Source organism: Idiotropiscis lumnitzeri, chromosome 16 (genome assembly GCF_059441095.1).
Source record: "Idiotropiscis lumnitzeri isolate Australia: NSW breed Sydney's pygmy pipehorse chromosome 16, RoL_Ilum_1.0, whole genome shotgun sequence".
Lineage (NCBI taxonomy): Eukaryota > Metazoa > Chordata > Actinopteri > Syngnathiformes > Syngnathidae > Idiotropiscis > Idiotropiscis lumnitzeri.
Window position 1 is genome coordinate 3,400,405 of NC_142406.1, and position 24,847 is coordinate 3,425,251.

The 24,847-nt window shown below is 42.4% G+C and overlaps 4 protein-coding genes across 7 annotated transcripts; 1 reads left to right on the forward strand and 3 right to left on the reverse strand.

Annotated features, from left to right (window-relative positions):
• Positions 1 to 316: 316 nt before the first annotated feature.
• Positions 317 to 3,367, forward strand: btd (biotinidase). 2 transcript variants are annotated; one of them, XM_088318202.1, is made up of 6 exons: positions 317 to 644; positions 950 to 1,099; positions 1,176 to 1,327; positions 1,395 to 1,572; positions 1,784 to 2,194; positions 2,906 to 3,367. In XM_088318202.1, the coding sequence occupies exons 1-6, from the start codon at positions 420 to 422 to the stop codon at positions 3,176 to 3,178; spliced, it is 1,389 nt and encodes a 462-aa protein (XP_088174328.1). In that variant the 5' UTR covers positions 317 to 419; the 3' UTR covers positions 3,179 to 3,367. The 2 variants fall into 2 exon arrangements, with proteins under 2 accessions (XP_088174328.1, XP_088174327.1); XM_088318201.1 differs by having other exon boundaries at positions 1,784 to 2,320; positions 2,906 to 3,365.
• LOC148320875 (serine/threonine-protein phosphatase 6 regulatory ankyrin repeat subunit A-like) lies at positions 3,268 to 18,383 on the reverse strand. Of its 2 annotated transcripts, none has more exons than XM_088318199.1 (29): positions 18,172 to 18,383; positions 12,529 to 12,612; positions 11,784 to 11,862; positions 11,036 to 11,106; positions 10,736 to 10,936; positions 10,573 to 10,660; positions 9,926 to 10,068; positions 9,751 to 9,858; positions 9,557 to 9,661; positions 9,036 to 9,114; positions 8,849 to 8,963; positions 8,625 to 8,707; positions 8,479 to 8,542; positions 8,330 to 8,398; positions 8,120 to 8,260; positions 7,926 to 8,037; positions 7,756 to 7,782; positions 7,418 to 7,492; positions 6,936 to 7,137; positions 6,696 to 6,783; positions 6,473 to 6,590; positions 6,135 to 6,354; positions 5,964 to 6,051; positions 5,799 to 5,882; positions 5,423 to 5,571; positions 5,271 to 5,353; positions 4,497 to 4,579; positions 4,327 to 4,418; positions 3,268 to 4,267 (listed from the first exon to the last, which is right to left on the reverse strand). In XM_088318199.1, exons 1-29 carry the CDS (start codon positions 18,196 to 18,198, stop codon positions 3,969 to 3,971), a joined length of 3,177 nt encoding a protein of 1,058 aa, XP_088174325.1. In that variant the 5' UTR covers positions 18,199 to 18,383; the 3' UTR covers positions 3,268 to 3,968. The 2 variants fall into 2 exon arrangements, with proteins under 2 accessions (XP_088174325.1, XP_088174326.1); XM_088318200.1 differs by lacking the exon at positions 18,172 to 18,383 and adding an exon at positions 13,983 to 14,531.
• Positions 18,384 to 20,765: 2,382 nt separating this feature from the next.
• On the reverse strand, positions 20,766 to 23,093 carry LOC148320876 (uncharacterized). The gene is made up of 7 exons (XM_088318207.1): positions 22,594 to 23,093; positions 21,846 to 21,950; positions 21,695 to 21,730; positions 21,532 to 21,620; positions 21,349 to 21,449; positions 21,229 to 21,269; positions 20,766 to 20,798 (listed from the first exon to the last, which is right to left on the reverse strand). The coding sequence occupies exons 1-4, from the start codon at positions 22,817 to 22,819 to the stop codon at positions 21,532 to 21,534; spliced, it is 456 nt and encodes a 151-aa protein (XP_088174333.1). The 5' UTR covers positions 22,820 to 23,093; the 3' UTR covers positions 20,766 to 20,798; positions 21,229 to 21,269; positions 21,349 to 21,449.
• A 2-nt stretch (positions 23,094 to 23,095) lies between these two features.
• LOC148320877 (progranulin-like) lies at positions 23,096 to 24,700 on the reverse strand. 2 transcript variants are annotated; one of them, XM_088318206.1, is made up of 5 exons: positions 24,321 to 24,700; positions 24,075 to 24,239; positions 23,807 to 23,989; positions 23,526 to 23,672; positions 23,096 to 23,338 (listed from the first exon to the last, which is right to left on the reverse strand). In XM_088318206.1, exons 2-5 carry the CDS (start codon positions 24,210 to 24,212, stop codon positions 23,201 to 23,203), a joined length of 606 nt encoding a protein of 201 aa, XP_088174332.1. In that variant the 5' UTR covers positions 24,213 to 24,239; positions 24,321 to 24,700; the 3' UTR covers positions 23,096 to 23,200. The 2 variants fall into 2 exon arrangements, with proteins under 2 accessions (XP_088174332.1, XP_088174331.1); XM_088318205.1 differs by having other exon boundaries at positions 24,075 to 24,212; positions 24,321 to 24,692.
• Between the last annotated feature and the right edge of the window lie 147 nt (positions 24,701 to 24,847).

Below are 24,847 nucleotides of genomic sequence, written 5' to 3' on the forward strand. Positions count from 1 at the left end.
AATTGGCACACTTGCGTCACCCGGTGGCCCGTCACGATTACTGCTTCGGTTTAGCGTGGAAATCGTGACGTCATCACATTGCATAAAGTACAGCAACCTGGCTGCCATGACAACCCTACATCGGCTTCAGAAATGGAGATGTCAGTGAAATGCTGTCAGTAACAACTTCCGGGAATCTAAAACAAATGTAAAATCAAACTGTTCTTATCAAACCCTGTATTACAGTATTTTAATGTTCGCGAACCGTTTCAAGGATTTCCTCTGAGACCCTTTCAACATAAAAGTTTTTGTTTACGCGAAAAGGTAGAATGGCCCACCATTTTCACGCGCAACTTCAAACATTAACCATACATTTCCAAGTGGACTTCTGACCTCTCGGTTGCTTCACACGGTGTCAGTGTGAATTAAATGAGCAAACTATGAGTATGTTGCTGGAAGTTGTCCTTTTGGTCGCTTTGTCCACGTGGGGCTTCGGTCAAACCGAGGCTGCTACTTCGGACTCTACATACGTCGCTGCTGTCTACGAACACCGCGTGATCCTCAATCCGGACCCTCAAACCCCACTTTCTCGGCTGGATGCACTCCAACACATGCGCAAGAACCTGGCCGTATATGAGGAGCAAGCCGCCCTGGCTGCCCGGCAGGTACAGAATTTTATATTTAAGATTTTTCATTATTTAGTATATTCATTGCAGCTCACCAAAGAATAATTTAATTCGAGCTGTGTCAGAGGTAAAGATGTATAATTTATTTTATTTTATTTTTAAATATGTCACAACACGTAACATTCCTGTGGGAGTTTTATGAAAATATTTTTTTCTGCTGATAGTTAACGTAAGTTACACTTTAACCAAAATGTGTCCTTACCGTCATTTTAACTACTGTCTACAACCTGGTACACAATGCAAGTGTAATGAGTATATCCCGGATGGCTAATGTTCTGCATCAGGGCGCCCAGATCATCATCTTTCCAGAGCATGGTCTTCAGGGTTTCAATTTCAGCCGTTCGTCCATTTCCGGCTACCTTGAGACCATTCCTGACCCCCAAGAGGAGACGTGGAACCCGTGTACGGAGTCAGGAAGGTTTAATAATACAGAGGTGCGCAACGCCGTTGTTTATCACACTGTAAATATCTTGGTGGTGTTCACTGGAAAATGCGCATTGGGCTTACCAGATTCAGCAGCAGCTAAGCTGCATGGCTCGCCGCCACAATCTTTACGTGGTGGCCAACATGGCTGACGTGCAGCCCTGCCCCCTGCAAACAGACCCAAAGTCTTCCTGTCCCACAGACGGACGCTGGCAGTTCAACACCAACGTGGTTTTCAGGTGCAAAGATTCGATACTCCTTTCCAAATTGAACATGGTTGAAAAACTCTGAAATGTTCTCATGCAGGTCAGACGGACTGTTGGTGGCACGCTATCATAAGCAGAATCTTTATTTTGAGAAAGCTTTTGACACACCGCCACGGCCTGAGATCGTCAGTTTTGAGACCCCCTTTGCTGGGAGGTTTGGCCTCATCATCTGTTTTGACATCCTCTTCTATGAGCCCATGGTCATTCTGCTGCAAAGGGTGAGAAGATGACAATTAAAGACTATGAATGATCTGTAGGTATAAGTGTGAGGTTTCTTTTTTTTTACTGGCTGCAGATCCAGATGTACGCCGGCTCTCAAACTCAGCTGGGACAAGAGAGATCCTTCATAAAAAAAATAAATAAATAAAAAAAAAACTACCTCTACAAAAATTTGCAATCCAAGAACATGCTTTCAATTTAATCTTCCAGGCTGTGCGGCAGCTGATCTTCCCTACGGCCTGGATGAACCAGCTGCCCCTCCTGGACACCATCCAGTTCCAGCGGGCAGTCAGTCTGGGCGCTCACGTCACGCTGCTCGCCGCCAACATCCGCAGCGACCACCAAATCATGACCGGAAGTGGCATCTACACTCCATTCACAGCAACTTACCACCATGCGCAAAGAGGAGACCCAGAGGAGGGCCGCTTGCTGGTGACCAGGATCCCCGTGTTGGGTGTGGCCACGGAATCTGGCCGAGTCAATGAGACAGCCGCAGAGTCAGGCTACTGTCACCATGACAACTGTCCATCCTCTCCGTCACCATCCTCCACTTTCACCTCCACCATGATGCACGATCAGTTTAAATTTGCCCTCCTTGACAACACAGAAGGCAACCTGAAGGTGTGCGACGGTGCTTTTTGTTGCCGCCTACAGTTCCAGCGCTATGCACAAAATAACAGTGATGAACTCTACGCGTTAGGAGCTTTTTCTGGAACTCACACTGTCAATGGGCGTTATGCTGCACAGGTACATTGCAATAACCGGGTTTACAAAAAAGCATGGCGGGGGGAGTAAGATGAACAATATATTATTTTTTTTTAGCTTCATTATCTTCCACTGGAATTCTTTAAACAACTAAATATAGCTAGCCTCTTGCCAAGGAACTATGGCGAAGCGACTTGAGGAGCGTCATGTGGTACCTTGTTAGCATCATGTGGCATCTATACGGCTATAACCATTTAAAAGACTAAAACTAAGAAATAAGAAAAGGAGGGGGGGGGATGTAAATTTGTTAATTTAAGCAAAATGATCTGCCAGTAGAACTAGAAAATTTGACTTTGGAAGATTTCTTGATACAAGTGATAACAGCGTAAAATAAGTCTTAAAACTAGTATATCAGAAATCCCTTTATTGTCATTGTACTCAAGTTTCTCATATTTATGTGATCTGAACGTATTTATGGTATTTCATGATCTATATATCAAGTTAGAATACGGAGAAAAATTTTCAGGAACAAAATGCTTGGAGTAAGTGGAATGAAAAAATTTTGACACACACTCATACTTGAACATGACAAATACTCGATATTAACCCACCAAACTTTGCTTGCAGGTGTGCGCGCTGGTGCGTTGCGCGGGATCCGAGGACAGCTCCTGTGGACAGGAAGTCGAAGAGGCGGAAACCAAATTTGACTTTGTTCTGGAGGGGGAGTTTGGGACCGAACACGTGTACCCGTCAGTGCTGGTGAGCCGTTACGTCCTAGAGCAGCCAGAACATGTGGAGAAAAGCAAAGAGGGAAGAGTGACCATGAAACATTCAAACACGGCAGGCGGACTGGTCACTGCATGCTTGTACGGACGCGTCTATCACCTGGATAACGAATGACCAGCTGAGAGTCTGTCAGGAAACAAAACACAGTAAACATATACTTGGCTGACACAACATGAGAGTTGTGTAAAATCATGTACAGTTAATAAAAACAAATATCTTTATTATTTTTTTTTTTTTTACTTCCTCATTACAAACATTGCACCGTGTAGTTTACATCTCCTACAGGAAAGGCGCTTATTCCTGAAAAGGCAATATTTAATGATTACGCACTCATGCACTTACTCACTCAAACATCAAGTAGTTGGGTTGCTGATTCCACAACACTCCTTCATAAAAAGAAGTTGCATCCACTCCCCTTTCCAAGCATCCCGGTTCCTCATTTAAAATTCATACAGGTTTCAACGGGAACCTCCTCTAGTGGTTCACCAAGATCGATTTGTGTCAAGGTTGCATGACGATCTAATCAGAGAGGCTCGTCATCCATCTGGTCCCATTTAGAATATGCAAGTTTTTGTTCTTTAGTCCTACTTTTGGATAATATTGAAGGTTTCTACAACTGCAATGTGATAGTGGTGGTATTAATTAAGTCAGGTTAGTCCCCACTGAAGGACTGGGTACCAAATGCTCACCACTGGTTAGGAGAGATCTCAAAGAAATATTGTGTACTGTAATTTTAAGAGAATAAAGTAAGCGTTACATTATTTAATATTTAAAGGTTTACTCAAAAGATATACACTCTACTTTTATTCCCCTCCTCTTCTGTGTTTTCTAAGTGTCAGTGATCTGTTAAGGCTCCTGAGTGACACACTGGCCTTTAAACACTAGGGGGGAGCGGTAGCAGTCCTCAGTAGGTCTCAGAATCCGAGTCGTTCAGTTCGTCGTCAGTAGTGACACAGGACAGGGGGCGCTCGGGTCTGCAGTACGACGCGCGGTCCGGCCTCAGAGGAGGAAGGGTTTCAAAGGCCACACCCTTGGCGACGTGATTGGACACAGGGTGATGGTTGATGACCGTGTGCGGGAGAGAAAAGGCGGGCAGCGTTGCTATGGTGACCATGGGCGAGGCGGGCATCATGGAGTTGAGGATGAGCGCCAAGCAGTCGGCCACGTCGCGGGTGGGGGCACAGGCCAGAGCAGGTGTGTAACCTAAACACATTGAGGGCGTGAACACGGAGGAGCTGTTTGGCTCAAACGTGAATGCTCACCATTCTCATCCACAGCTTGCACACTTGCTCCTTTTCCCAGAAGTTCCTGGACAACAACTGTTAGACCGTTTTTGGCGGCAACATGGAGCGGCCTGTGGGAGGGGAGGGAGGATCAAAATGAGCGGAGAATGACTAAGAATCGCTGCCTGTGCGCTAATATGACGACGTACGTGCGCAGTGAGGCGTTGGTGCAGTTGATGAGATTCTTATCTCTGATCTTCTCCAGGATCAACAAGGCACACGTCTCATGACCCTGATGGAGACAAAATGGTGCAAATTAGGAAAGTGTCATGTTCAAGTAAACATGAACCACAACCAAAAGGGATGTTTTCTTTTTTTTAACCAAGCTATTGATGTTCAGCTTTCCCTTGTGAGGATAAGCGGTTCTGATGATGGGTGGATGGAAATAATTAATTAAATTAAAAAAATAAAAATCTTTAAGCCATTCATTTTCTAAACTACTTAAACTCATGTCACAAGTGAACTAGACCCTTTGGCAAGAGTCAAACCATGGTCGTCACCAAAAAGATTAATAAAATAAAAATACCATGAAATATGAATGTTTTTAGATGAGCAGGATAAATAATACTTCGTAATAACGACTGAAAAGGTAATGTATTTCTTGTTTCATGTGAAACAGATGTTTCAATAAGTTAACGCAAACTATGTTTCAGACTTTTTTTTTGTCTCACGTTAAAATGACGTTGAAATGCAGAAAGGCCTTCACATGTTTTTCACAGGACAGCATCAGTATGTTTATTGAGTACATTTATTGAACCGTGTTATATATACTGGATCCTGTAGTTTTTGTTTAATGTCTCCACCTAACCTATCAAGAGTCCAGATCAGGTTCAGTACATTTAAAATCCTGGAAAGCATGTTAGTCAGACTTTAATTCATTACTAAAAGCAACCCAAAACCTTCCAGAATTCCAAGCTCCTTACCTTGCTACAAGCCAAATGTAAGGCTGTGTTTCTGTCGGTGTCCTGCAGAGTAAAATCAGCTTTGCTGCTGCTCACCAACACCTCTGCAACACAACGCAGGAGGAAGAGTTACATAATGCAGTCAAAAAGGTGAACATCGTGCCTGTACTGACCCACGGCATTGGTTTGCCCGTTGAGAGCTGCCATCATCAGCGGCGTCCGACGTGCATGCGTGTCCGCAATGTTGGCATGAGCTCCGTGACTGAGCAGCAGCGAAATGCATTCGACGCGGTCTGCGAAAGCGGCAGCATGAAGCGGGGACCTGCATCAGTGGCAACGTGGTGGACAGTGTCACAACACGTTCTCATTAGAACAGCAAGTAAATAACCACAAAAAAAAAAATTGTAAACAGTTAAATTAGTTCAAGCCTCGCCATTCCCTCAGCCTATCTGAGGATGTGATGATCAATAGTTTCAAAAGCTGCACTTAGACCAGGCAGAATCTAAATGTCATTCGAAATGCCAATTTTGACGTCACTGCTTCGCTCACCTGCCCTTGGAGTCAGTGGAGTCGATGATGTTTGCACCGAGGGAATCGATTAACATCTCAGCCACACCTTCGTTGTCGTTCATACTGAAACACACAACACCCATTGTCACTTGCGCTTGTGACCGCATCAGGCATTCATGTGCACAAATGGAAGTATTTGCTTACACTGCACAGTGCAATGGACTGAATGTGTTGCCTTTTATCTTTCTGAAGACTTCCTGCTCCAACAACAACTCCACACAAGCATCACATCCTGAAGCGAAAAACACCCCCACAAAGTTAAACTTCAAATCAGGATTTCTTTTACGCTTTGAGTTTCAGGTTGAGCTTGAGTACCACTGTAGCAGGCCCAGTGTAGCGGTGTGTAGCCTTTGTTGTCAGTGAGCTGCAAGAGAGCATTTGAAGTGCCGGGCGCCTGCAGCATCGCGCCGAGGACGCCCACACGGCCACAGGCGGACGCCAAGTGAAGAGGGGAGAGACCGCGAATGTCCTTCACACATGCGCTGGCCCCTCGCTGAAGGAGAGCCTCCACACACTCCTCCTGGCCGGTCACCGCCTGTGTCGACATTACATGGTTCAAATGGTAAATGGCACCTTGGTGATACATCACAATGTAACAGCGGCAGCGCATTACGTTAAAATGATGCCACACCCACTAACATGATTCATCTCACCCCTCGGTGGAGGGCCGTCCTGCCCCAACAGTCTTGAATCTGGACGCTGGCTCCTTGACTGAGCAGCGAATACACACACTCTGTGTGTCCATTCAGCACAGCCAACATCAGCGGGGTCCTTCGTACACACAAACCATGACTACTAAAAAGGACTCTGCTCAAAGAGTTTGCATAAATCTTAAAAGGAAGGCCAGGTTGATGAAGCCAGCCTTCCTTAACTCACTGCTTGTTGACATCTAGTGCATCCAAATTAATGTGCTGGTCATTGTTGCTCATGAGGAGACGCAGGCACCCTGAGTGGCCATTTGTAACTGGGAGACACAAGCACACGCACACACAAGTGTGACAATGGATTCGCTGAACAAAAATAAACGTACTTCTATTTTTTTTGTCACGTTTAACTTGAATTATGGTGAAATATGTAAGATTAGCTAAGCATACAAAGCAAATGTGTTTCTTCTACCTGCAGCATGTAGAGCTGTCATTTTGTGGGAGTAATCACAGGCCATAGGAGAGGCGCCACGGTGTAGTAGCAGCGAAACACATTCCTGGTGGCCTCTGGAGCAAGCCAGGCTGAGTGGGGTGCGCCCTTGGGGGTTACGGACGTCCACGTCCGGCATGGAGGACAAGAGGACTTCTAAGGCTCCACAGTGTCCGTGAGAAGCCTGGAGAAATGAAGGGAATGCATACATATGTACACTTTGGTATGGATGGAGTAGGGCATGATTTATATGGATATTTTTGGATCAATGAAATTATGATAACCCATTAATTAAGTAGACTTTTATCCTGTAGTATTTGATTAACTTTCCAACAACACATATGTAATGTGTAAGAAAAAAAAAAAAAAAGAAAAAAAAAACGTTGGCAATAAAAGAGCTAATTTTAAAAGGCAATACCAGCCGATAAAACCCGAGTGAGGATCACAAAAATCCTTGAACTCACCGCCAAGTGGAGTGGACTGATCTGCCCGTGGCACTCAGAGTCACTTGGGAATTCTGTTCCTGATGACTCCATTAGCTGAAATAGACAGATGGAAAAATGAAACATAACTCACGCCAGACTCAGGATTGCATTCCAATGTTATGCCACAAGAGTAAGCCTGATTAAATTTACATTTAAAGTAATTTAAAATCACAACTGAATAGTTTAGTCTTGATTAGATTTTGTACAACAGCACGTCCTTTTGTTTTGGCATTGATTTTTACACTGAGCAATACCTCATTTATCCAACAGAGGGGGCTAGTTTCACTAAAAGGCCCATTAGCACTATATAGTCTTACCGTGTCAAGTGGCGTTTCGCTTGCCATCTAAAAGAAAACAAAAAAGAGCATTACATTAATATCTTTGGGAATTCAGCCCAGCTCTCAGAATACATTTTTGAGGTATGAGGCAGTTCAGACATGTCTGTAATTTTTTATGATTGTTCTACACAATGACTAAAGGGACACACCAGCTCCAGAGAGAGTGTGCGGCCATAAGCTGAGGCATAGTGGACTGCACTGTACCCCTGTTGGTCCCTCACACCTGGCTCAGCATTGTTCCTCAAAAGGTACTCCACACATCTAAGACAATCCGAAATATAAGAGTGTTTATAGAGCAATCCAGAAATGAAGATGTGTGAGGTCTTAAATCAGGATAACGTACTTTCCATCTGTGTCGGTTGCAGCGGCGTAGTGCAGGGGGCCGCAGCCTCGCTGGTCCAGCTCATTGACGCTTGCCCCAGAGCCCACCAGGGCAAACACACAGTGGTAATTGCAGTTGGCTGATGCATAATGAAGTGGAGTCCTATGATGGTGAGAGGGATGGCGTTTTTTTTGCAGTCATGTCACGGCATTATTGTGGCCGCTAGCTTACCTTCCATAGTTGTCTTTTTTGTTAAAGTCTGCTCCTATGTTTAGCAGCAGATTCAGGCACTCCAGGTTCCTGAACAGTTAAAAAATGTATTCCCTTAAATGAACTCTTGCACACACACTGCAAATAAAATGGATAAAATAAGGACTCACCCTCCAGCTGCAGCAGCATGTAGACAGGTCCTTCCGTAATCATCGGGAGTGTCAATGTCAAATCCTGAGACATGTGCGTAAAGGCAATCAATATACTGTCAACCAGGTGACTTTGGGGCGTTACAGAAGGATCCATTTTAATGTACCTGAGGACAGCAGCTTCCTGCAACAATCAGGGAAGCCGGTAAGAGCTGCCAGATGCAGCGGGAACATCCCGTGAATACCTCTCCTGGAGAAGACACTCGGCTGGTAAATTGGACTTTAGGCGACATAATGGTTCAAAATGTCTATCCTTATTTTGTATTTAGTTCTTCTGTCTCCTCTATAACTCCAGACCATTCAAATATACAAAGGTTTTTCCATTACTGACTTAGCAAGGCAGGCTCTGTGTTTGACAAGCGCTGTGATGATGAGCTCATGGCCATAGCGTGCGGCGATATGAAGGGCAGTGTTTCTGTCCTTGTCCACGCAATCAATCTCAGCTCCTGCGAACGCATAAATGTTAGATACACTGCTCCCATTACAAAACACAAGCAAGCATTTGGCTACTTGCTTACCATTTTGAATGAGCGCCTGAGAGCAGGAGAACCTGCCATGCGTAGCTGCCATATGGAGGGGGGTCTTTCCATCCTTACTCTGCACAGACGGACAACAGCATTTGTGGACAGAAATATGAAAGCTTGCTACAGAATCAACAATGCAGTACATGTAGAAGTTCCGTGCAACTGGTTCGGGTTTTACTGCTATAATGGGGTGGAAAATTGAGTGATCTGTGAATATCACCCACACATAGTATATTCCCTGAGTTGCCAGCAGCATTGGGGAGCAGCTAGGCTCCCCCACCATGGCGCATATGGTTGTAGATCTTGAGGCTCCATCTGGCCTCATATCAGTTTCCATCAGTACTACTAATGTGTGGCTTTCTGCTTGCTACTGAGGAGCAAACATACAATCACAAGAGTTGGGAGACACAAGCTCCGTGGGAATTTACTGTTTTCTCAAAGGCGTTTATATTGGTAGGGTGTGCAGTATAAGATCCTGTTAAACCGGAGCTTGTAAGTTGTTGCAAGGAGCCCACCCGCATGTTGATGTGCGCCCCGTGGGCCAACAGCAGCTCTTGGCACAGCGCCCCTTGGCGTGACGATGAGGCAAAATGGAGGGCAGAGAAACCCCTCTCATTGACCTAGAGGAAAGGAACAAATCCTAACATTCAAATCTCATACGCAGCAGGTTTAATTTTATACACAGATGCACTCACACACACACACAAACCTGGTTGACACTAGCCCCCGCCTTGATGAGCTCACTGACCACCACATCTTGCCCGTTATAGCATGCCAAATGGAGTGGAGTGTTACCATAGGCATTCACCACATTTACCTGAGAAAAACACATTTTAATATCTTTTCAACGTCATTACTAAGTGGGAACCAGCGCAAGTGCTGACCTGGACACCGAGGCCCAGCAGGTAGTGTACGGTGCTACTCATCCCGCTGGAGGCAGCTGCATGCAGCGGGGTGTAAGCCTTCTTGTCCTTACAGTCCACCTCAGCGCCACTGTTCACCAGTAACTTAACGACCTCCAGGTGACCTGCAACAAAGGAGGCGCAACACATAATGAGAGGAACAAATAAAAAAGTCTGTATGTAAAATATTTCATTTGAAAAAAAATTTAATCAATAAATAATATTACAGACAGCATATATTAAATAAATCATTTATTTTATATAGCTAATATTACTACCATATATATTTGTATTTTAGTAATGATAGAAAATAAAATAAATAAAATAAAAATAGCTTATTTCATGAATATTTGTATTGTACTATTTACAATAAATCAATTAACCAATTATTTAAAATAATAATATATAAATTAAATGAATCTCAATTAACCAGTTTTACAGGACATAGCCAAGACATTTTTGTAGTATTTAATTAATAATTACACGAAGGTAGTCTTGGACAGTGATACACTATGTATGTTCCGATGTGCACATGAAATTAGGTAACATTAGTGTTGTATGAACGGAACTCAGGTCATAAACGCAGAACCTAAACACGTTATCACAGCCAGAACAGGGTGTAATTTTACCCATGTAGGCAGCCCAGTGGATGGCCCGCCTATCCTTTTTGTCAAATGCATTGATGTTAGCGCCTCTGGACAGCAGCAACTTCACCATCTTCAAACCAAAAGCAAAACAATGATCCGCTACTGATCACATATGGAAGTCCAGTGTGCGGTGTGAGAAGCCAACCTCTATGTGACCACTGAAGGCAGCGTGGTGCAGAGCAGTGCGTCCTGCCCGGTCAGACACGTTGACATTGCTAAGCAGGGGGACTAGCGCCTCAGCACAGCGCACGGCCTTGTTACTCGCCGCTACGTGGAGTGGCGTCTGCCAGTTCTTGTCCCTGGCGTTGACATCGGCGCTGTGCTTCAATAGCACGGCTACTGCATCCTGCACAGTGATAATGAGGATGGCTTTTGAAAGAAAGCTGAACGCCGAGAAGTCGGGGCTTCATTAGAGTACAACAGAATGTGTTTAGAAAACGATTACCTCACTGCATGAAGCCACAGCACGGTGAAGAGGAGTCAACCACTTATTGTCTTTGGCGTTAACTCTGGCTCCTTGGAAGAAAATAGCAGATGACAGAATAGTATCAATGAAAGACAAATGAAACCACTTTCAATAAATCTAAAATATTTGAACTCAAGAATAAATCGATTTCACTGACTGAGAGTGGGAGGGGTCTATTGAGCCAATGGTGCCTGGAGGATTTAAAACTCCCTTGATCCTCATTGACGCGGCTCGGGGGGGTTAAAATAGCCCTGAAACTGCACCTGTTGCTTGCTCTTCCCAATATTGAGGAACAGGGCAGCACACATGTAGGCACGCGTGCACCCTTTCGAGTGTTGAGCCCGTGATGACACCACGTCCCGACGTGTGTAGCTCACTTACAGAAAGCCAAGAAGGGAGGGACAGACCCTCTCAGATGATTTCGCAATAACTAGTAGCATCACCGTGACATCATGTCACAAGGCAATGAGAAGACAGGACTGGAGCATGTGACCATAAAAAGATGAAAAACAGGACATTCCGCAGAAGAGATGTCAAATATTAAATTGAGTGGCTTAATCCCATTTTCATGGATCATCTCAGCATTGCAGCTGAAGCTCTCAAGTCCAAGTTATTGTTGATAATCACATTATTTTTGTCGTTGTTTTTTAGTCACACATGATTTTGCAGTGGATTATGATTGAAGCGTTGACAGAACAAGTTGCAATGAGACATTTACGGTCATTACCTGAGAGAATGAGCAATTCAATGATCTCAGTGTCACCCAGGTATGCTGCAGCATGTAGTGGTGTCCGCTTTTCAGTATCCTGTTCCCACACGCACAGGGAAACATGCATTATTCATGCGAAACAGCTGAGACAAAATGATACAGATTTGTTTGTTTTCACTATTTTGCAAATCAAAATATTAGAAACAATATGAAAAAGCTCCTGTATTGGCGCTTATTGGACTCTGCAGGTGTACATAATGTTTCCCGGCAAGGACCCAAAATCAACTTGGACCCACAAACGGCACTGTACACACTCTCAATTCACTTATTCGTTGCTCCCCTCCATCACTGCACCCTGCCGCAGCACCCACCCGCTTCGGTATTTCAGCAGCAGCAGAGGGCAATCATCAGAGTGGGGATATAAACAAGTGTCACATGACTGCACTAGGTGGAGGCCGGTGTTGCTGACTCCAGGAAGAGACAGTGTGATGACCCCAGCAATATTGACCATCACAGAGAAAACAAAGCCTTAGAGCAGAATTAGGTGGGTGATAAATCCCGAAAGACGGAAACAGGGAAGGAATGCGATAATGTCAAGGTTGTGTCCTTAAACTGGAAAATGTGCTCTTTTTGGCTTTAAGGCAGTCAAGTGATTCTCGTTGGATTTTTGAATGTGATGTGTGATTATCTTTACAAACAATATTATCTACTAAAAAAACAGAAGTGCAAAAGAGCCAAGGAGAGAAAGTCGTGCTTCACTCACCTGGATGTTGACATCCTCTTTCTTGAATATGAGGGACCGAACTTCATCTGGATCAACGTTGAAGATGGCTCGTAGCAAGGATGGCTACAACCAGAACAGCAACATAGAAACATATGTGTGCGAGTACCACCAAAACCTTCAGGTGGCAGGTCACAAATGGTTGCACATGGCAGATTTGTTTATGACAGAAGCAGCTGCAGCATAGTGTAATAAGCAAACCTTCTCACGAGAACCTGACAGGTTGAAGCCGTGCTCTGCGGCCACGAGGGGCAAAGTCAACGTGACTTCACAATGTTAAAATAGTTTAAATGTACCACTACACTAGCAGTGAGAACAAACAAAAGATTTATTTCAATATATATATGCATTCATCTTCATTTGCTAAACTGCATAAAGCATGAAAATGGATACAGAAAACTAAAGACCTCCTCGTCATTGAATGATACGCAAACACCAGATTTCATCCTTGGTGACGCTTTACCAGACTTATACTGCAACTCTTCAGTTCCTGCTATTTCTGGGGACATTTTCCTTTCAGTTGTCCTACAAGTGAAACACATGCTCAAGGCGAGCAATTGTTTGGCCTAAAAAAAAAAGTTTTTTTCTTTTACAGTATGCCTCAGGTCATTATCCATCTGCACTGTGAGGTGCCGTCCAATAGATTCTGAAGCATTTGGGTGAAAACAAGCAATAATATTGCCTGAAACATTTTGGAAAGCTGCTTGTTGTCATGAATAAGGGAAGTAGTTCCATTGGCAGTCATACACGCCCGCGACACGGCATCCCCACCACCGTGCTTCACTGATGAGGTGGTATGTTTTGGATCACGAGCATTTCCTTTCCTTTTCATGAATCCTACTTACCTAAAGTAGTGATGAGCTAGCCTGTCAATCTCAACCAGATCTGAAGAGGCTTCCAAAACCCCTTTCTGCCATTCTCCGAGTATTATCACTCAGCAGAAGTGAGTCAACAGCACGTTGACACACTTGGGGAATCCTGGCTTCTTGAATTGACTTTTACTCCCAATTCAACTCTCACTCTGTCTCAGCTCAAAATGAGTGTGTCATGTTGATGATTGTCGCATGCTCGTCACACAGATGACAAGTCGAACAAAGCAAGTGTGATGGCACATCCTGTGCATCCTCTCAGTACTCTTATTAAAAGCACATTGCTTCAAAGTACATTCTAGATGCATAGCAATGTTTATATGCTGGGTTTGGAAACTAGAATGGCGTTGGCTTTAGTGATAATCTCTACCAACCAGCGGTCATTAAACTGCTGCTAAAATTAGCATGAGCGGAAATGTACTGTATTTTTATACAATAGAGTCAGACAGTAGGTCTACTTATGTAACTCACGTCACGTTATAACTCAAGTGTGACACATAAGACTTGATCTCTCCACACACATTTTCATTCACAAATCCAGTCAGTCATGTAAGCAGACCACCTCACCTTGTCCTCCAGGGCAGCAGCCCTTCTAGGGGCATGATGTGATCTGCGGTCGAGGGTCGATTTGGGCTCAGGGGGTGGGGGTGAAAAGCAAGGCTCATCCTCCTCCACCTCCTCCAGCACCACGATACAAACACGACTAGCCCGCTCCGACCGCATGAGGAAGCAGCGAACAAAAATAAAGCAAGTGCCTCGCTCACAAGAAACACACTGTTCCTTCTTACATATGCGCCTAGTGGGGAGCACAGGGGTCACCAACAATTCCCAAAGACAAAGCCACTTCCACGGGAACAAGCAGTGCACATCTTGATGTGAAATCCAAGCACTCCTAGAGCTCTGCAGCAAGCCTCCTCTCCTCCTCGCTCTCTGCCGCTGTAAACAGAAGCAGCGGAGACAGCAGGGAATTCCTCTGCGTAATGGTGTCGGCAGGCAGCATGCGGCAGAATGACGGCGCTGCCTAACGGCTGACACAAAGGTGCGGGTCCTCGCTGCTGTTATGCAGGCGAGCTTACAAAACAGCACCGGTGCATGTGTGGGGATGCAATGCGCCTTTCAGCCAGACTGCTGAAGCCAGCTCTTTGCGGCGAGGAGGCTGAGGGGGGTGAGAGAGGCACCGAGGGGGAGTTGGGAGGGAGTGAATAATTGTGATCAGCTACCGAGAGCTCCACAATCGCCATAAATCCTGAAGATGAATGGCGGAGCAGTTCAAAGGAACGCAGCTGACTCATTAGATGTAACGTAAACACAGACAAACTAATCATCCAAATTCATATGGCCAGATTTTGTCACTAGAATTTCCAGGTAATGAGTAAGTCGCATAAATCTGCAAAGCTGAGTTAACGAAACCCAGATCAACGTTTCTGAGGATCCTCTTGGGGTGTATTATCAGTGGCATTGCTTCAAAAGGTCTCCTCATTATGAAAAGTGGAACAAACAGGCTCTGTGAGAGACTGCGAGGGCAGCGAACAAGACCAGTCTGTGCGTGTTGTTGTCTGCGTGCGTCACTCTGCCTCATATTCAACACACAACCAGAAAGGAGCAACCCTGCCAAAGCCGCACAAGCCCATTAACCGAGAGGCAGCGCAGATGAGACAAACAGAGTAGTCCCAAATTATGAGTGGAATACACTCACCCTCTGGCACTAATAAATACGTGAAGTAGCGAAACCTAAAGCGCTGGTGATTGCAACGTGAACACATGAGCACAAGCACGGGAGTTCTAAGATGACGTGCGGCTGAATGTATACAATGACCTCTGCTCTGACCCTCTGCCAACATGCAACGTGGGTAATGTGATACTAGCTGGGACTCTTCAAAAGCCAGCATGTTGCGCAATGAAGACAAACTCGCATGCATCTGAATCAAATACTTTTTTAATCCATTCCTCGACTGATTAATCGGCTAAGAATTGCATTACTGATGAACAAAATGTGCATGGGAGTTCACCACTCACCGATATAAAGCAGATCTTGGAACAAACTTACAGTAATTAGCAGTTAAACAACTTGGAAGCTAACCTAAAATTTGTCCAGAATCTGATTAAAAACGGCAAAAAAAGCTTGATTGTGCTGACCACTTCCTTGCCTTCTAGTGCCTGTTTTTTTTTTTTTTTAGTGTTTATCCAATTTTCTTTTTCTTTGTTTGTGCATATTCTACCCTTTTACAAGGGCACCAGTGTTGGTCAGCCAAAAGGGAAATGGTAATGAGAACTACAAAAATAAGAACTTGGCACCAAATTTAAGCTTTACTACATGTTTTGTTTTTAGCTTTTACAAATAACAGAGTAGCCTGGTGAAACAGTGCTCAGCAGGTTCACATTTCTGAAGTTCTGCATTTCAATCTCACTTCAAGCCTACCAGTGTGGAGTTTGCATCTTCTCCCAGTTCTTGTGTAAATGGTGATTTATTAAAATTTGAACCCCAAAAAGGACAAGCTCGACATAAAAATTGGGAGACAACTACAACAACAAGTTATTTCAAATGACGCAATTACAACATTAAGAGTTTTTAAAAGTGTTGCAAAATGCAACCACTAAGTGGCAACAATTTCAGAACCACTGCTCTAAAAAGCCCACAAATCATCATAAAACTGAACAAGCCAGTGAGTAAATACAATTGTGTACTAACATAAACAAGATTTTACACCTGGCTGGCAGGCTCTCTGGCTGCCCGCCATTATCAACACAATACTGTTGTGCATCTTAGAAATGCACAAGAAGCCCTGGGTAGTACAAAATTATCTGGATTTTTTTGTGCACTTTCTCTATCCATATCCTGAGGCTCAATCTCAAGGGGACATAAATACATGTCGCCCTCTAGTGGATAAACAAACATATCGTGACAGTGACATTCGCCCCTGAGTCAGTTCCTGTCCTTCCAATGTCTATTTCCAGCTCTTTGTCCAGTTTTCTGTCAGTAAACGCCACAGAGAACAATGTAGAATGGTGATGGGGAAATTAGTCACGCACTCTTCCGCCTCTTGAATACATACCAGCTGTCTGGAAGAAGCATCACACATGGGGAAGTATTTAAATCTGATATTGATTAGAGATGTAAAGAATTGCGTAAATATAGTGCAAATAAACAGTACATCTAAAACAACTTGGAAGTTATTTCAAAGTATATAGGTCATGGAAACAAGACACTCACGGTACAAGACTCCTTTTCTGACCACAATATGACCCATTTTCTAATAATTAATAAACACTGGGTTGAACTTCAAAAGGATGAACAATACAACACTTGTGTGACAGTTGTTTTGTTGATCTCTTGACAACAGCTGCTGTGATGCTGATAATAGTGTGCAATTCCATGGCTGAGACAAGATCATTTCTAATTGCCTTAGTGGCGGCAAGAGTACCGACAGTGGTAAAAGTACATATTGTGTAAAGACTTAGAACTGAGATGGACAAAATATATTAAAAAATTAACATTTACTCCATTATACATAACAGGTGTTGAAATACAAAACCATTTTGAAGATGACAACACGAAATAATAACGTTAATTAGCTCATGAATGGGGAATATCTTGCATTTCCAAATCTGTTGCTGCTGCTGCTAATGCTTCCTGCACGTCATTGCTGTCCTTGTGTTTTTTTTTGTGTTTTTTTTGCCAACCTTCAAAGACCCCAACATCTCTAGCAATAAAGTGCTCGGCCAAGGTTGACCTTACCAATCTGTATTTACATTTTCTTTCAACATCCAGTGGAGGTTAAAAAGAGGAAACCCATTTTGTCAGAGTAAGGAACACAATGTACAGATGTTTTAAAATATAGGGAGCAAAGGTCACGTAAAAAAAGACCTACATAAGGATACCTGAAAAATCTACTTATATGAATTTTAAGTATTTGTACTTTGCACCTCCAAGTTAACTAAACCTGACAATGTCACATTTAAAAAAGACTACACCCAACTTTGTTCATCTATCTATGCCAGTACCGTTTAGTGTCAGGCAAAACATTATTTTTTTATAAATGTTAGGAGTAAAAATAAAACGTTACGATAATAATACCTTGCAAATCAATTGACGTACAATAACCAAGTATTTGTAATTCGTTACTTCATGCCATTGTTAACATGTGACCGACCCCCACTCCCAGCTGCCAAGTAGACAAGACAGGTGATAAAAGAAAAATAAAACAACTTGTAGACAGGTTCAGAAATATACTTATACATTAACAGTATCTTTCGTAAAATTGTTTAAATGGATGCTAACAAATAGCGTTAAGAAGTTAGCCGGGTGCTATTACAGCAGTTTTCACTGACAAAGGGTCCATCAATAGAAAGAAAACTCAGCATACTGAATTACGGTTGTATTTTAAAATAAAATGAAGTAAATTAAAGTTTCCACTGGTTTTGAAGTGCCACAATGCAACAGGCAGCCTGATGTAAATAGCCTCCTTTGTTAGTATCCGTCCACTGATTTATTTACCGTTAGCCGCTAGCTTTTCAAGCTAGCTCTCGTGTACTCTCACTGCCATGTTTTTTTTTTTGTCTACATTTTTTCCTTCAGATGTAATAACCACACTTGCGTAGCGAGCTGATTCACGTTATATGATTATATTATTCACCGCAGCGGCCAGCCCGTGGGAAGGCGTTCACTGCATAAAAACCAAGCTAGGTCGTCTCAACTTCTAATAAAAGTACAACTAGGCGTGTCGTTAATTTCAAAATCGCAATAACGTGACAGTACCTGGTCTTGGATCTTCATCACAGCCATAACGCCACTGTTGGAGGAAAGGAATCTTGTAAAACTGCCCGGTAATAGCTCAAGAGTAACCGGGGGAAAATCTGAATGAACTTGAAGCCCCCCTCCCTCACACACACGCACAACACACCCCCAACTTCCTTCCTGCCACGGACCACCACTCCACGGCACGAGACGAAAAAATGGACAACTCGCTTTTCTCTACGTGTAGTTTTTGCTCGAGTATTTAAAACATTTAACGGGCCAGCTGTATATACAATATATCTAAAGTATAAATGTGGGCCACACTATCTGAAGCACTGACCTACATTTACACAAGCTAAACTCATGATTTGCTTCATTTTTTTTTTCAACTAAATCTATGCAAGTCATTACATAGTTTTTTTTCTTCAATTAGATTTCAGCCATTATTATGTTGCCATGACAATCAAATCTGTCCAGGGCCTTCAGAATCAGTAACACTGCCTGATGTAATTTTTAACAATATTGACTATGGGACGGTTTCTTTAACCAATCAGATTTCACATTCCGTTAGTATTTTTCCGTCATCTGATCTGCTGTTAAACGTGTAACAACCAGCTTCGCCTTCTGTTTTTTGTCATATTAAATATGTATTCTTCTCCGTTTCCAGTTGTGTGTAAAGTATTTATTAAGCCAAACTACCAAATACAAGAACAGCCATTGTATTTTCTAAAATTGCAATCAGCTTTTTTTTCCAAATCATATTTAAAACATGCCAAACTAACCAGCTCCATACAAGAGCAGACAAGACAAAGGCATGCAAAAGATCTACAGAAATGCAACTGCTAGGATGTTTGTTGCATTGACTTTTTTTACCCCTCCAAAATGTGATTGATCAAAGTATATATTTTTTTTCTTTACTTCATTAACCTTATTAACAAATTGATGTATTGCAATTCAATTTCGAACATTACAAAAAGTGCATTTGTTATTGTCTCATGTTAAGTTATACATAAATACAATTACAACAAGTTATGATCGAGGAATATCGTGGATTTATTGTCCAAAATGCGCCCCCCCATGGTAAAACATCATCATGGAAGCCACATTTATTAAATGTTTTTTTTTAATTCATGTGCCACAAAATTACAGTGATACATTATAAAGAAAAAAAAATAATGTTGCATATCAAACCAACGTCATTACAATAGTCTCCAAATAAATAAAGCTGCAGTAGTTTCCCAATACTTGAGTACAAACACACACCGAGGAAGCATATTTTGTACCATCAATCACAGTATGAAAATTATGAATCATTTACAACGATTCTCATACAATACACAACTCCAAACAATTCATTAAAACATCCAAAATTGGTAAATTTCGTGGCTCAGCTTTTGCATCTGAGCTCAGGATTCTGTTGGATTCGCTTGGGCTTCCTCCCACATTCTCAAAATGTTAAGGCTACACACTAATCCAACTAGCACGTCGAACCGGAAAATGACCGAAGAACACGCCACAAAATCGACCAATCCGGTCCTTCTGCACAGGCGTGAGGAGAAACCCTCCATGCCATCAACGTGGCGCGCTACACCAAACAGACAGCATGTCGCGACTTTCAAACGGCCGAGGTCGGATTGGTGTGTAGAGGCTTTAAAATGTTTTGGTGATATGGGAGGAATGGAGTCGTGTTTCTTCTTTGTGGCCCATCATTGCCAACCTCATCACGACATGACATTCGGAGGATTTCGTCTGTGGAATCTCCAATGATTTTTCAACCGGGTCGTGCTAGAAAATTGCTTGCCGCACAGTCCTTATTTCTTCCTCACCGTATGACTCTCCAGATGTCGCAATAAACTCTCGGCATCCTTTATTTGTCTCCCGCAAATGCCACAAAGGGACTTGCCCAAGTGAGTCCACACGTGCGATTTCAGCGTGTAGATGTGGTGAAAAGTCTTTCCGCATACTTGACAAGTATACACTCTTGCGTCATTCTGAACGGCAGGTTTCTGTTTTCCATTTAAAGTTAAAGGTTTTTTCTTCAGCTTCTTCTTCTTCTTCGTCGTCGTCGTCGTTTTTGACATGAGTGGTTTCAAATCTGAAGAAGGGATTTGAATTTCATTGACTTGATGGGCAGAGGTGTCCACGTCGAGAAAATTTACGGTAGCGTTTTGGCCCCCATGTGGCCCCAGACTTTGTTCTTCACTATAGTGAGCTTCTTCAATTTTCACTGGAAGTAGAGAGAACTTTTGATCCTGGAAGACAAACTCCTGCGGGCCCAAGGTATCAGAGGAAGATGCAACATCCGCTTCAGAAGGGCTGGATGGCACATCTTTTTCTGAACAAGGAAGCGAGGAATGGCTTTCATCATGCTGCAGTTTCAAATTATATATATATTTTTTTTTGCCAAGAATTATTCTGTTTAATAGAATGTGGCATTACGCGATGAATAATTTTTGAAGCAGCGTTTTCAATATGGAACATTTACACATTGTAAATACCTTTCTCATTAGAATAAAAACTGTAATAACTGTATTTCAGCATACTGTTTATACAAATTGTTGTGAGATTTTTCTAATTACCAATGTGTGCCTCAGGAAACACTGTTACGCACATACCTGCCACTCTGTTTGGATGTAGTATCGGATAACCTGCAAAGTGAAAATGTACATTAAAAAAATAATTCATTTAAATAAGCTAATGTTGCAATATTATAATTAAAGCCACAAGTAGTCATAAATGGGCCTTTCATTTATTTAGGTGGAATCCTAGAAATAATTTAAATTTACGCCACGCTCTGGTTTAGGACAGTAGTTACTCCAATTTTTACATTGCACAGTTAAAGTCAAAAGTTCAGTAAAGAAATATAATCTCGGTACCAGGTTGTTTCCAGCCTCTAAATACATACCAGTACATTTTCACCAGGGCATCAATGACGAGCAAAATCACTGAGGTTTTGGATATGTTGAGACCGAAAAACAATTGCTTCAATAAACAGTGTCAAGACCCAAAGCCGTGCACAAACTTAATGAGATTGGAATAAAGTAAAAATGGTGGTTAAAAGCAACAAGTATAATTTACCGTATGCATCTCGTTTGATTCAATGCTCTCACTCGAGACACATTTTTTAAAAGAAAATTATTTTTTCCAATTCAAATGTTACGCCCTTCCTTACCGTGTATCTTAGAAATGTGCCTCACAAAGCTCGATCTCCGAGTTAGAATCCTTTTACAGTAAGCACAATGCCAGTGACTTTCTGCCCTGGATGAGATCTTCGCACGAGCATGGTACAATGAACCTGCCTGAAAAAAGAAAAAATATCGAACATCACTAACTTTCTCAACATCGGGCTACATGCACATACAGTTCTGTTTTGATTCTCACCTATTCCATTGTCAACGAAATGTAATGACAGCGATTGCCTAATGCAAAGTTTAGAAAGTCTGTGTAGGAGGTGAAGGTACCCTCCAATTCTGTAACTAAAAACAGGTTCAAGTTAATCTACATGTACTAATGAATGAGACAATAATAACAAAATGTTCATTACGTGTAGGACTTGATACATTCGGGTCAGGACCAGGACCTGTTGGAGAGAAGACAGCAGGAACAGAAATAATGAGTTGAATGACTACATACCAGAAATAACAATATTGCATGGTTCCGTTCAATATATAGCTGAGTGGTTAGCACATCCGCACCACAGTTCTGGGATGTGCTGGGTAGAATCTGGGCTACAGCGTGCCATTGTGGAGCTTGGAGGTTCCCCTGGTGCTTGTGCGGTTTTTCTTCCGGCACTGCAGCTTCTGGCCACATTCCAAAAACATGTTAGATTCATAGAAGATTCAAAATTGTTATGAGACGTGAATCAACTGTCTATATCTATGATTTGTACTCCGTTATAAAAAAGAATGGGCTTTTTTGAAACTATAAGTCTGTTAAATCAAGATTCCAAAAAGTATTTGTCCAGTTATCATAAAATGACCAAGCATTTTTAAAGTGAGTTATGATTTCTTTGAAGCTATGGGAACATGCTTTGATGGTATAAAAGCTGGGCCCACACTAGCTAGCAGAAATCGATTAAATATAAATTGTTGGTGGCGTTGTGCGAAGTTATCAAAGGGAATATTGACAATAAAAAAAAACTTTTTTTTAAACCTCTGTACTTAAAGTGCATTAGAGCGAGTACTTTTAAAAATTCTTATAGCTATGCTGCAACTAACCTTATTTTTTTCAATTTTCACAAGTTTTTCGCCATACTAATAATGACAAGAATATTAATAACGTCAATGTTGTAACAGTTGACATGACAGTTCGCCTCGCTTCTTATTTAGGATGCTAAACGGGACCATGCTGCTACTTAGTTGCTAAACTTACGGTACTATATTTTTGTTAATTTCTAAATGAAAATCGTAGTTGCATTTTGTGCACATTTAAGGTTGAACCAACCTTCGTTCCGTGGCGACTTCTCGGCTTTGATGACAAGATCCAGAATCGAACAATGGCGTCGGTTTTCTTCCTTCAAGCGGCATGCTTGTTCCTCGTATTCGTTTATCGTTTTGTCAACGGCGCCCAATAGTTCCGTAGCGACTGCCTGAAGTCGCTCGGAGATAAATGCTTTCAGTTGTTGCAGTTGAGCCATCCTTCCACCGTGAACGTAGTCGTCAACATCCATGACAGGAAGTGATTACTTGACAGTGACGTAGCATTTCCGGCCATTCCGCGCTAAAAGGGGGTCCTCGATTTACGACGGAAGTCATCTTTCTATCGACGCGACACCGATCTTTTTTACGTCAGTGGGAGCTGAAAACTTCACACTGCAACAATTAGTATAAAAAAAAAGTTTTAGCTCGTAAAGAAACACACGTAGTACGTAGCTGTCGTCGTAATCCGAGGACCGCTTTATCTTTAACGTACACCCATTGCATAATAACGAGACAACAGCAGAAACTCAAATGGAGAAAACTCACACTTGTATTTTATTATTTTAAAATTTATAACGTATGCATTGATTGAAAAGTAAAATCTAAACGATAATTGCAACAACAACAAAGTGTCATTGGCCATTTTGAGCATGCTCCTGTATCCATGTGGTGGATGGACTCATTAAGTTTCTTCTGCTACATGATAATGGGCGGCTGTTGCAAGTGTATCCATACTCACAGCAGTGCTGACCATCCGCACAACATTGTCCCTGAAAAATCAATGGCAGTCTGGTGTTAAAACTAAATCAGTCTAGGAAATACATATTTCCCCAATTTGGTGGCTGCCTACGTGAAATATAAAGAATGAAAAAAATTGTTGTTCCATTGTGTGCACCATTATATTATTTTTCTGGCAATTTATGAACAAAATTTAAAAAAACAATACCGGATCCATACCAGTGGGTAGGGACAGCAACTCCAAGCTTCTGATGATAAATCGTTGCAACAAGATGTGCCTTGCGGGCAAAAGAACTTGGAACTGCAGCGAATGACTCCTAACTTAGGCTCGATAACTCTGGCATCGACTACATCTGGTACACGTGTCTGCAATAAGATGATTAAACGGTGTATAACATGTTTTAGGAAAAAAAAAATATATATATACTTCTGTGTATCAACACATTTTTCCTGAAATAATGAAAGCCAATAGTTTTTTAACACAACTTCCACTCACTCACCTTCTCAATCTCATTGGGGTATGACATTGGTTGAAGTGGGGTGACGGGAGGTTCACCAGCAGCTTTTTTAAGCAGAAATGCAAAGTCCATCCATGATGTAGAGACTTTATCACACATCTGGGAGGCCAAGTTACAACGAAACCCTTGAGGGCAGCAGTGGGACAAGTCGGGGCAGCACACAGCCTGGAGAATGACAGGAAATAATGCTTTAAAATTGTTTTTTTTTTTTAAAAAGGACAACGCTTGAAATTATTGTGCGTGAACTTACATTGGGGTATGCACAGCAGCTGTACCCCTCCTCAGTCAGGCAGCAGGTTGAGTGATCGGAGCAGATGGTTTCATCAGGACATATGATGCGACAGGACGCAAAGGCCCCCAACACCAACCACACACTGAGCCTCAACATCTGGAGTACACAACTACTAAATCACTCCTAAGTAAACGCCAATCTGAAGCTTTAGTCAACATTTTTGTGAAAAGATAAAAATTATGCCAAGAAAATACGTTGACTTACTTTGTCTTTTCAGTTACCCCAACAACTCCCCGCATGAGAATTAGCACACTTCTGTTTATGTCTTGAATCTTCTCACTTCCCTGCAATGAATCTTGAAACTACCACCCACCACATCATGTGACTTTCAGATCACAGCAAGCCTCCGCCCACAAATGCAGTTCCCAACTCTTGAAATGGACTTTGACATTGAGGTTTTACCTCCATGTTGTCGAAATCAAACCACCTCCTTGGGAGCTCAGAGCCATCGACAAAAGCCTTGACAAGATGTCAGTTACGGTTTAGTCGAGGTTTGTTGTTGTTTAAAATCGCAAAACAACACACCTCATTTTGCGACATGTGATGGAATTTGACACTGACACTATGTTGCAATTCGACATCACTGCAAGGAAGACAAAATCATTCTGGCAATTTAACACCATCTATGGTGGTATCAGTGCCACAACAGAGGCAAAACTGTCATACTAGACATACTTCTAATTATGAAATTACGGACCGCCATGTCCAAAATTGTAGCAATACCCTGCTTC

What these genes read in the sequence shown, in the direction of transcription:
- btd (XM_088318201.1), top strand. Translation starts at nt 420, where the DNA reads ATGAGTATGTTGCTGGAAGTTGTCCTTTTGGTCGCTTTGTCCACGTGG. An exon ending in GAAGGTTTAATAATACAGAG is followed by an intron (nt 1,100 to 1,175) that starts GTGCGCAACGCC and finishes TGGGCTTACCAG; the next exon opens with ATTCAGCAGCAGCTAAGCTG. An exon ending in AACACCAACGTGGTTTTCAG is followed by an intron (nt 1,328 to 1,394) that starts GTGCAAAGATTC and finishes GTTCTCATGCAG; the next exon opens with GTCAGACGGACTGTTGGTGG.
- LOC148320875 (XM_088318200.1), bottom strand. Translation starts at nt 14,138, where the DNA reads ATGCGGTCGGAGCGGGCTAGTCGTGTTTGTATCGTGGTGCTGGAGGAG. An exon ending in GACAGCTCTACATGCTGCAG is followed by an intron (nt 6,784 to 6,935) that starts GTAGAAGAAACA and finishes TGTGTCTCCCAG; the next exon opens with TTACAAATGGCCACTCAGGG. An exon ending in CGGGCAAACCAATGCCGTGG is followed by an intron (nt 5,354 to 5,422) that starts GTCAGTACAGGC and finishes GTTGTGTTGCAG; the next exon opens with AGGTGTTGGTGAGCAGCAGC.
- LOC148320876 (XM_088318207.1), bottom strand. Translation starts at nt 22,819, where the DNA reads ATGGATGTTGACGACTACGTTCACGGTGGAAGGATGGCTCAACTGCAA. An exon ending in GAAGTCGCCACGGAACGAAG is followed by an intron (nt 21,951 to 22,593) that starts GTTGGTTCAACC and finishes GAATGTGGCCAG; the next exon opens with AAGCTGCAGTGCCGGAAGAA. An exon ending in CAGCACATCCCAGAACTGTG is followed by an intron (nt 21,731 to 21,845) that starts GTGCGGATGTGC and finishes TCTCTCCAACAG; the next exon opens with GTCCTGGTCCTGACCCGAAT.
- LOC148320877 (XM_088318206.1), bottom strand. Translation starts at nt 24,212, where the DNA reads ATGTTGAGGCTCAGTGTGTGGTTGGTGTTGGGGGCCTTTGCGTCCTGT. An exon ending in GCTGCTGTGCATACCCCAAT is followed by an intron (nt 23,990 to 24,074) that starts GTAAGTTCACGC and finishes GTCATTCTCCAG; the next exon opens with GCTGTGTGCTGCCCCGACTT. An exon ending in ACCCCAATGAGATTGAGAAG is followed by an intron (nt 23,673 to 23,806) that starts GTGAGTGAGTGG and finishes ATCTTATTGCAG; the next exon opens with ACACGTGTACCAGATGTAGT.